Source organism: Oratosquilla oratoria, chromosome 4 (assembly GCF_046742065.1).
Source record: "Oratosquilla oratoria isolate Oo_2021 chromosome 4, ASM4674206v1, whole genome shotgun sequence".
NCBI classification, from domain to species: Eukaryota; Metazoa; Arthropoda; class Malacostraca; order Stomatopoda; family Squillidae; genus Oratosquilla; species Oratosquilla oratoria.
In genome coordinates this window covers 41,006,162-41,017,872 of record NC_134780.1, presented here as the reverse complement: position 1 = coordinate 41,017,872, position 11,711 = coordinate 41,006,162, and the positions used below count along the sequence as shown (strand labels likewise).

At 41.9% G+C, this 11,711-nt stretch overlaps 1 protein-coding gene across 1 annotated transcript; it reads left to right on the top strand.

Annotated features, from left to right (window-relative positions):
- The first annotated feature begins 66 nt into the window (after positions 1-66).
- On the top strand, positions 67-1,679 carry LOC143024815 (protein YIPF3-like). Its single transcript, XM_076184049.1, has one exon. The coding sequence runs from the start codon at positions 67-69 to the stop codon at positions 742-744; it is 678 nt and encodes a 225-aa protein (XP_076040164.1). The 3' UTR covers positions 745-1,679.
- The last annotated feature ends 10,032 nt before the right edge of the window (positions 1,680-11,711 follow it).

Sequence of the window (11,711 nt, the reverse complement as noted above, 5' to 3'; positions counted from 1 at the left end):
GAAAAAAGTATTCCTTTGTATGGGATTATCTTTTTTGTTGTTGAGTACCAGCTGAAAAAAAGAAAAATGTCTCACAAATCCCATTCCATAGTCATCATAGAATCCATTCATTCAGACTTCGAAAGCCCAAAAGATAAACATGCTGGTTTATTTGATTACTGGAGAAGTGTGACAATGTTCCTAGCTCCCTTTTTCAGTGTTGCCAACCATCGCCTACCCCATCGCATTGTGGCATCCCTTGCCCCACCATTCTTCTTCCCAGAATTCCGGAGGGTATATGCAGATCTAAAGGGCCCACTTTTGATTCTCACTACCTTAGCATTTGTTCTCTTCTATGGTCTCTATGATCCTGATAGACATGTTGTTTCTGACATGCTCACAGCCATTAAATTAACCTTTGGGTATTGGGTAACCTTTACCCTGTTTGCTCACTTCCTCAGTTATTTTTGCCAGACATGTCTAACTCTACTACAGTTATTATCATCAGTGGGATACAGTCTGTCTGGTCACTGTCTAGTTCTCCTCATTGCTGAAATCCTGCATCAAGAAGACAGTCATTCAGTCTTTATCTTTATGATGACTGTTCTTGGTGGGTTGGCAACTGGAAGATTCATCCTCATTGTTCTGTTACGAACTGCTGGACCTGCTCAGCGGCTTGTCATGGGTTCGACACTAGCGTGTATTCACATCATGCACTTGGTGTACCTTCATTATGCTTGTATGAGGAAGACCTTTCAGGTGTAATGCATTTACTCTGTGGGTTCCTCACAATAGTCACCTGGTAGCAGCCAAAACAAATAAGTCGTAAATAGCATTGGAAGGGTTAATCAAAATACTGTAGGCTTAACCATTTCTCAGTCTAGAGGGCATCTTTTGGATGAACAAGATCACCTGGCAGCAGAGAGAAAAAATGTAAAACTTGTAAATAGCAGTGAAAGGTTTGAATTGGAAACTGTACTCCATATGTTTTGATTTTATACTGGCTAATTATAGACTATGGGAGAACTGTGCCTGAAAGGGATCAAAGTTCAGAGATATGTATCAATCAGGGTTACATTTCCTCATCAGAGTGCAGCCATCTGGTATTTGCTAGCACAAAAAATGTGAAGTATACCACGAGCTAGTGGCCCTGTTTTATGTTTTGAATGTAATTTCACAATACATAATTCAAAATTGTTTCAAAACTTCATATACTCAATGTGGTGACTACTGTATGACTTGTTCTGGCCACAGGATAGTAATGTTACACAGCAGAGGGAGATGTACTCTTTCACAAATGGATCAGTATATCCTGATTTTATTCTGGTCATTCTACCCCATAAATGCTGAAAACAACTTTTCCTCTGCAGGAATAAAATTTGTAAGGTACATGACTGTTGAAGGTGAATTTTAAGAAACTGGTATAAGTGGATGGAATTTTGTGCACAAGTTTATGAAATCCTAAAACTTGATTTGTTATTTTTGTATGGTAAGTGTAGAGTACCAAGAATTAATTGCAATGGATTCTGGGTTGTCATGGGTTGAAAGGTGACTGCACGTAGTTGGTGGTTAACTTCTGTGTTGGAATATATTTGGTAATCTAGCAAGAGCTAGGATCTGGTTTTTTAAACAACTTTGGCCCATATACCTCTGTTTTCTGGAAAATGATGTAAATATAATAAAGATTCACATGAATCGGTTCGGTGTTTTTTCCTTTCACCTTTCATAAAAAATCTGTTGCAAATACAGTATAATTCCATTTTCGTCAAGATCTAAGATACAAACACCAACTTGGTCGCTGTAGTGCCAGGGATGCATGGTCTGTGGTGCCAGGAGGGAGGGAACACAAATGTCCCATGTATGGAACAAACGTTGAATGTCAAAATTGCTTTTTTTATTCATCTCATACTTTTTAGGAGAGTTTATATCTTTTGACACAAACCTTTCTAGAGGATTTTATTTACCATATCAATACATTTTTTCTTTAAAGTATTCCCATGTATGGAACAAAATAATGTTGAATGTCAAAATGGCTTGTTTTTATTCATCTCATACTTTTGAGGAGAGTTTATATCTTTTGACACAAACCTTTCTGGATGATTTTATTTACCATATCAATACATTTTTTTCTTTAAAGTATTCCCATTTGGAAATTATTTGATTTATATATGCAGTTACTATTAATTCACTTAAGGTTGTACACATATACCAATGGATTTTCCCCTTACAAGGGTGGTAGACAAAAATCAGTCATTAAATCCACTTCCATTTCATCTCCACATACTTCATTACCTTTCACCCTCTCCATCCCTCTTATCTTGGCTCCTGGATGATGGGTCATCACCTGCATCTCGCCCACTGCCTTAGGTCAAGCAGTTCAGGAAGATGGCTCATCCACAGCAAGGCTGCTTCATTTAATTGGTAACCCTCCACACACATTGTCCCCTCATGCAAAGATGGGCAGAAATCCTTTTCAGCTGTGTCAAAATATCCTTTACGCATATTCCCTTACCCCCCATCCCCCCACTCCCTTCCATGCATTACAGCAGCATCCATACAAAACCATTCTCCACTCACCCATATCTTCTGTCTTCTCCCGTACTCAACAAACATTACCCTCTTTCCCAATGCCCCTTTTACTCAATCCATCCATCTCATCCTTGGTTGCCCCCTCATGTTTACTCCTTCCACCTCTGCCTTCCACATCTCTTTTACTAATCTTCACTCATTCTTTCCATGTGTCCAATCAATCACAATACTCTTTCATCAACCCTATCTCCCAATTCCCTTTCCACCCCCACTCTCCTCCTCACCTAATCTCTATCCAGCCTATCAACACCCACCATACTTCACTGGTGTTTCATCTCAAACATGTTCAAACTCCTCTCTTCCTCTCTTATGTTCCATGTTTCTGTCCCATACAGTGCTGTTGGTACAATCACTCCTTCATACAATCTCCTCTTAGCATCCATTCCCAGATGTCTATTTCTCGTTACACTTTTAACACAAGATGTTAACTTGCTTCTCTCAATCTACATTCTACCTCTGCCTCCCTTTCCCGCCACACTTGCTCAAGTATTTAAAGCAATCCACTTCCTCCAGTCTCTCCTTTAATACTCATTTCCAATTTACTGCCATATTCTCCCCATGTACACCTCATCACCGTACATTTACCCACATTCATCTTCAACTTCCTTCTCTCACACATCTTCCCAAACTCTGTCACTAACTCGCTTAATCCCTCCTCAGATCCTGCCACAAGCGTAATGTCATCAGCAAACAACAACTGGCTTATCTTCCATTTTCTTTAACCATCTCCAGTTCCTGGCCACACTTTCATGCCTAAGTGCTGCCCCTGGACAAAGCTCTCAGTGATGCCCCCCTTTCATCCCCATCACTTTCAGTTCCTGTGTCTCTCCATACACTTGTAGCCGTAGTCTTGTAGTAGTTGATGCACTCACCAGTCTCTTCGAATGTGTGGGTTCATATCCCACCACTGCCACCACTTTGTCCCATGTCTCTCCATAATTACTGGTTTAATTCTGTTTACTGTTCCCTTATATTGTTTTGTATTCTTTCACTTTAAATTTCTTTCCATCACTTTTCTTAAGTTAGTATGTCTTTCAAAAGTTCTTTCTGTAGAAGCAAGTAATATTTCTCAATGGGGGTGAATTAAACATGGTTAGAATTTCTCTTCATTTCTTCCGAATTTTACAGTTGACAATTTACTCCAAGGGACTCCCGCCTAGGATCCTCAATCCACTCACCAAGCCACCTCTGTTCCGACGTCACTACCTTATCCATCCAATGATATTTACTTTTACAAATAAGTGCCTCCCCCAAGGGTGTGACTTTTTTCCTGTGCACCAATATATTTTTTTCCACCCTTCTCCAATCCGAAAGACTTACAACGTCGCAAGCAATACTGCTTACACAATCTCGACATCGAAGCGGAATGACTTAGTTTACATATTGTCACATCAGCATTAAAGTCTGTGCCCTAGCGGTTGTTTATAAACTTTAAACGGTGAGCGAAATTATGCAACTCCTTCGCTGCTTATACTTACCAAATATCTAACTTAAAAATGAAATTCTCGCCACCTACCCCTCTATCTACCTTGTCTACCTTTATCTACCAGCCTCTTACAACCCCCCCCCACACACACACACACCACTTCCATTACCATTCCTTACTGCCTATTATAGCTGTTGGCTTGCAAAATAATTAAAACAAGTTTTAAAAATGTGATTTGATATCCCTATTGCAGAAATGACAAGGGAAAAATATATATGTTGATTCTAACGCAAAATTCGTATATTACGGTAAAATATTCAGGGCTCCTTCGACCTTTTTTTATTACATTTTGTCAGCCTTGTGGGCGACATGTCCAGACTAGAATTACCACCCCTGGGCATATGCACCCCCTAATGTCAAGGCCCGGTCCCCGGCCCATCACTTTTGCGTTTACCTCGCACCATCCCATCCATGTATAAATTGAACAGCCAATTAAGGCGACATAGCATATTCCCGGTAAAGCCCCACCCTTACCCAAACCACTCGCTCCACATTCAACCCCAACACAAACTCCACCAATCTCGCAAAAACTCCCGACCGCTCCCATACAATTCCAATATCCCCCACATATACAGTATATGTATACTTATATACATTATATATATATATATATATATATATATATATATGTATATATATATATATATATATATATATATATATATATATATATGTCTATATACGTACAACACTGAATGGGTCCCAGTGATTAGAGATACATTTTGACACTTACAATGCACTATAATTCCAAGCCATCAACATCGGGAGACCCGATGGAGGCTAACATGCAGAAATTGAAATGCGGTACTGCCAAGGACTCGAACCCGGCTAGCGCATGACAAGTGCTGTAGTGACTTACCGATCACGCCATCTCTCTTAATGGCTTAGAATTAAAGTACATTGTTTAAGTCAATACGGCACTGGTCACGTGCTTGCCGCCGTTAGTTCGAGTCCTCGGGTTTACCACGTTTCAATTTCTGCATGTGGCTCCACGGTTTTTCTTCTTCTGATGGCTTAAAATCCAAATGCATTGTGGTTGATAAAAATGTATCTCTAGTCACTGGGACCCATAAAGTGTTGTACACACACACACACACACACACACACACACACACACACACACACACACACACACACACACACGCACACACACACACACATATATATATATATTGCAGTATTTCACAAATGACACGTGAATACAATTTGCAGAAAAAACACTGGTAAATAAGAAACGTAGTCCGAACGTTTTCGTCTATTTAAGACATCAAGGGAATACAGTAAAGGAGATACGGACAGTATATATACAGAAATATTTTAGGGAACACGGAAAGATATGACACACAAGCCTGAGAAAATTACCAACAGTCCTCAGGTCACAGATGGACCATATGTCCGGGCAGGAAAACATGAAACAATTTTCTTTGAAATAAAATGATCCAGCCTGTACATACCCAAGCTTAGATTGATGTTTTGGTCAAAAGTTTGTTTTATATGGCTAGTGATCTTACGGGTGGCTGAGAGCAGTGGGTTCGAATCCTGCATGCAACTGTCATAAAAATCATCGGATTGATGTCGCTGCTATTAGCGAATTTCTCTCATAGTTACAATGGCGATAAGCGTGAAAGGGATTTGTTCCGATCCTTACCCCTTACCACTGGTGAGCTTGGTCCTTGAGTAAAACAGGAATTGGGGTCGCAGATTAGTGATCTTTCCTACCCTCGGGAATCAGTTCGATTCCAGGTTTCAAGGATTTTATAGTTTCTGTGGTGTAGTGGTCTGAGGCTCTGCGAAAGTGATCTTACGGGTGGCTGAGAGCAGTGGGCTCGAATCCTGCATGCAACTGCCATAAAAATTATATATATATATATATATATACACAAATATACAAATATATATATATATATATATATATATATATATATGTGTGTGTGTGTGTGTGTGTGTGTGTTATGGGAAAGGTGGAGGGGGAAACACGGGTCTTTATCTGAATATCGAGTTTATTCCTGACCGGTTTCGCTTACAATAGCTTCTTCAAAGGAGTGTTACTCTGTTTTTTTTTCTCTCTTTGAAAATTAGTCCCAGCGGAGGAATCCGATTTAGGGACTGTCTTTTAGTTTCTCAATATTAGCTGTGTGTGATGTGTTGCTAGACAGTTGGAGGTACTAGTGTGTACATCTAGTACATCTAATTCGTCTCCGGGAAGATGGCGAGCGCCAGTGGCGCTATAATAAGTGTCCAACTGGTGAGGTGGAGATTAGGTGGGCTGCCATGATGATGCTGTGGTGGTCGGTGATTGAATATAACTTAGACATTCTTGGGGGGTTCTTTCCAAGGAGGTTCAGCAGCGGTTGAAAGTGGTTACGAAGGATGGGGCATAGGAATATGCAGTGGAGGAAAGAGACCAGCTCCGTCCCGCAGGCACAGACGGTCTTCAGATAGCGGGTTCGCCAGTGGTTGACACGGATTCTTGAGATGAGGTGAAGAATGTGGGTTGGAAGTGGATGAGGGTGGGTCCAGAAGGTTCCCTTATTGCATGTCTTGATGGGCCAGCCTCGGGTAGCGGCAGTCCCGGCATATTCCTCTGACCAGAGATCCCATGTTGCTTGGTCAATTTTTTTTGTTGGCATCACTTGTTGAAAAGCAGAGCGAGATGCAATCCTCTTCAGAGGTTAGGGCCCCTCGTTTGGCGGCTCGGTCGGCCATCTCGTTTCCATGGATGCCTACATGGGAGGGCACCCACTGGAAACGAAGACGGAGTCCGCGTCGTGCGATTTCTTCTGAAAGGATTAGGATTTCCTTGAGGATTTCCGGTCTTGTTTTGCAGTACTCACACTGTATTACATCTAGGCTGGACTGGGTGTCCGATAGGATGAGTATTTGCGTTGGGGAACGGGGGAGAGTTCTGACTTTATTCAAAGCTTCTCTGATGGCGACGAGTTCGGCGGTTAGGATGGTGGTGGGTGGGAGCTTCACTTCGAAGTGCTCTCGCGTGGTCTCGAAGAACAGTCCTGCTCCTGTTCTGCCGTCACTGAGCACCGATCCGTCTGTGAAGATCTTGAAGTCGTCCCCGTATTCCTTAGCCAGCAGTTCTCGAGAACAAGTGGTGATTTGGTGTGGGGGATCTTCTTTGGCTACTCCAGGGACATTGGTTCGTACCTCCGGCGGCTTCATGATCCAGGGCGGGTATGGATCGATTTGGGCTTGGGCGACACGGAGGCGGTCGGCTGGCTCTATTCCCGCTCTTGAACATAGACAGGAGACAGAGGAGACCAGACCATGTCCTGATACAGTAGGTGGAGCTGGGTTCTAGCCTTCGCCTAGTTCAGTGTCCGTGGAGTTAGGTACCCTCGCTGAGCTGAAGAGGTACCTGCAGGTATCTCTCTTCAGGCGATGCCAAAGTGGGAGGATTCCGGCTTCACAGTATACTTGCTCCTGAGGGACAGACTGCGGGAGTCCGAGTCCTAGCCTAAGTGCTTGGCACTCGACTGTAGCCATGCGACGGATGGCCGACATCGGCAGGTCGTGCAAAGCTTGTGCGCCAAACAGAAGCTGGGAGCGGACTAGACTCTGGGTGAGGTGGATGAGTGTTTCTCTCCGCTGCCCCCATGGTTCGTGTCGGACGGCCCTAATGAGGTTGAGGGCACGTCTTGCATTATTTATGGCTTGTTGGACCTGACTAGTCCAGCGACCATCTTTTTGAAAGATGACGCCCAGGTACCTGACTGAGGGTGAGGGGGGCACTTCTGTGCTGCAGATGCTGAGGACGTTCCAGGTTGGGTAATGGCCTCTGTTGTATCCAGGAAGCTGCACAGGCATGTACACTGTCTTATTTGGAGAGAGTAGGAAGCCGAGGCTTACGAGGTGGCGGACAACACTGTCTACTTGACTTTGGAAGAGGTGGAGTTCTGCCTTGTGCTGGGCAGAGTCCTTCTTTGGACGTCTATGCCTTGATCGGCGCCATACGGCTATATCGTCGGCATAGGCGGTAATGGCGATGTCCTTCCTCAGCCCCTTCCCGATGTCGGCTAACATTAGGGCGAAGAGAGTGGGTGCTACCACTGAGCCTTGGGGGACTCCCATGTCGACAGGCATTCGCCCGCTCAGGACTCCCTTCCGGCGCACTATTATTGAGCGGCCGGAGAGAGAGGAGCAAACGATGGAATAGAGCGCTGGTGAGACTCCGATAGATTTAAGCTTCAGCAGAAGTTTGGCGTGCCATACGGTGTCGAAGGCTCGGGCGATGTCCAGGAAGCAGGTGTGCAGAATCCTCTTCTGCCACTGGGCCTTACGGACATGTTCTGCGAGTCGCACGATGTGGTCATTGATGCTTCTTCCTCTTCGGAACCCTGCTTGAAGCTTCGGGAGTGCACCCTTGGTCTCGATGGTGTGAGTGAGGCGATTTAAGACGATCCTCTCGTAGATTTTCCCAACGTGTGAGGTGAGGGATATGGGTCTGTGGCTGGCCACCAAGTGACGTGGCTTGTTGGTTTTGGGGATTGACATAATATAATATATATATTGTATTGTATATTATGTCATGTATCATGTTATGTTATATTATCATTATGTCATTATTATATTGTTATTATTATTGTGTGATATCATATTATATATGTTATACCGATGCTGTTTGACGTGTTGTACTGGTACCAGGCACCGACCTCTCCGCAAGGAGGGAACGTGGACCTGGCTCACTATATACACCGCCAACTTCGACCCAGAGTAACACTCCTCTGAAGAAGCTATTGTAAGCGAAACCGGTCAGGAATAAACTCGATATTCAGATAAAGACCCGTGTTTCCCCCTCCACCTTTCCCATAATTTGTCCCAATGTCTCTACACACACACACACACACACACACACACACACACACACACACACACACACACACACACACACACACACACACACACACACACACACACACACATATATATATATATATATGGAATTTGGTATGTTATAACACATTTGTAAAAGTTCACTATAAACCTACTATCGGAGAAATAATAACGGAAAATACAGGGAAACTGTATATTTCGACTACTATCTGTAGTCCTCTGCAGCAGAATGCTTACATGAAGTTAAGGAACAAGTATATATGAGGAAATGAGGGGTACATAGAAGGGGATGAGGAAAGTGTCGGGGGGGGGGGACGACTCAGGTTATATGCCCTTGAAATGGTCGGGTTGAGGGAGGACAGTGGGTGATATTTTGTCCAACCGCTCGATATAATTTTGTTGACCGCTAACTTGGTAATACAATCTGGGGGTCACTGACCTTTAGACGTATTAAAGTTAGGATAATGTTTTATTAGAGAAGATTCTACAATTTTTCTTCGATAGCTACAGTGTGATTTATAAATAATTGATGCATTATCCCAATCTAATCGATGGTCTTTTTGGCTGGCATGAAGGAACACAGCGGAGTTAACTTGTCTATATTTTATGGAGTTTTTATGTTCCTTTAATCTCGTGGACAAATTCCTGCCAGTTTGGCCCCAGTAAACATCATCACAATCTTTACAAGGCAATTTATATACCCCGGAGTTTTGGTCCACATCATCCCTCCGGTGTACATTAACTACCTTTCTAAAAATGCTGTTTGGATAATTGTAAATAAATTTGATTTGATTATTAGATAGAAGTTTGGAGACCGAGTTGATAGAATCATTAAATGGTACAATGATGTTATTGTTACCCCATTTAAACTTCTCCCTGGAGTTATTTGGTTTATAAAAATTGGATTTGGGTTTATGTAGGGCTTTGTTAGTTGTTTATTAATGATGTCAAATTCTATTTGCAAGAATTGTGGACAACAAATCCTAAGGGCTCTGAGATATAGGCCCGATGCAACACTAGATTTGATATTATCCGGATGGTGGCTAAAAAAATGTAAGTAATTTCCTGTGTGGGTAGGCTTCCTATACACAGTAAAGGACAATTGGTCCGGGTCTCTTATGACCGAAATGTCCAGGAATGGAATCCGACCTCCTTCTTCCCATTCGACCTTGAAATTAATATTCTTAGCTAATTTATTTAATTTAACAAAGAAATCATCAAAAGAACCCCACATATCGTTCCATAGTGTAAAAATATCATCAACATACCTAAACCAAAACATGTCAGGTGGTTTAATTTTAGGTAATAAAGTACTTTCAAAATATTCCATGTGTAGGTTAGCTAACATGGGTGAAAGGTTAAAACCCATACTGCAACCATATCTTTGTCTAAAGTAAGAATTATTGAAAGTAAAAACATTGGTATTGATACATAAACGGGTCAGGCTAATAATCTTTGACACTGAAAATGGGAGTTTGTGTTGATATGGGTGCAATTTGGTTTCCAAAAAACTTAAGATATCTTCCGTGTTAACATTTGTGAATAAGGAAACTATATCGAGACTTAGTAGTTTGCTATTTGTAGGTATGATTTGTTTTTTAACTTTACTCACAAAATCTTCTGAGTGTTTAATGTGAGAGTTTGAGAAACTTCCCACAAATAGTGACAAAATCCCTGTGAGCCATTTTGATACCTTACTTGTGCATGAATTCCTATTGGAGATAATTGGCCTTAGGGGGATGCCTTCTTTATGTAATTTAGGAAGCCCATAAAAGTTAGGTCATTGAGGATTAATGACTCTTAAATTATGCATCATTCCACCGAGTGAGAATAGCGACAAGGAATCTCAAATTCCAGTGCCGTAGTGAACATGCTTACAAATGTCTTTCTAGGCTGGCCCTTGGAAAAGCCCTTTACGTAAGTGAAAAACATAAAAATAGACTTAATAAGAAACTTATTAGATTATGCAAAAACAGTGCTTGGACTAAGTTATCTCTAACGGACAATGTGACTAAGCTCTCAGACGAGACTCTCTCAAGATACGAACAAGAAGTGTTAGGTTTAGGGGTTAATTTTGCCATGAAACAAGACAAAAGTCATACCTTGGACTACATTGTGGGTTTTGATAAATTCATGACAGCCAACGATTATGACAAAGACCTACAGTGTTTAAAAGGAGTCCTTTTGCAAGGTATTATGGACTGTGTTAAGGGAGACAGTGGTTTACCTAAAAGATTGAAATTGGCAGTCGAACATCTCACCAAACGTAAAAATATCATCATCACAAGAGCCGGCAAAGGAGGTAAAATAGTAATTATTAATCAAAAAGACTATGTCACAAAAGCCCTTGATATGTTAGCTGATAAGGCCACCTATGAAAGCCTTACTAAAAATCCCCTCAGGAACACCTCCGCAGAGTTTAATAAGAAAGCCCGAAAAATAGTAGGAAACGAATTATTTGATAATTTAAGAGTCATTAATCCTCAATTACCTAACTTTTATGGGCTTCCTAAATTACATAAAGAAGGGATTACTGTAGCTATCGAAGAAAATTTGTAGAATCTTCTCTAATAAAACATTATCCTAACTTTAATACCTCTAAAGGTCAGTGGCCCCCAGATTGTATTACCAAGTTAGCGGTCAACAAAATTATGTCAAGAGCGGTTGGACAAAATATCACCCACTGTCCTCCCTCAACCCAACCATTTCAAGGGCATGTAACCTGAGTCCCCCCCAACTTTCCTCATCCCCTTCTATGTACCCCTCATTTCCTCATATATACTTGTACCTTAACTTCATGTAAGCATTCTGC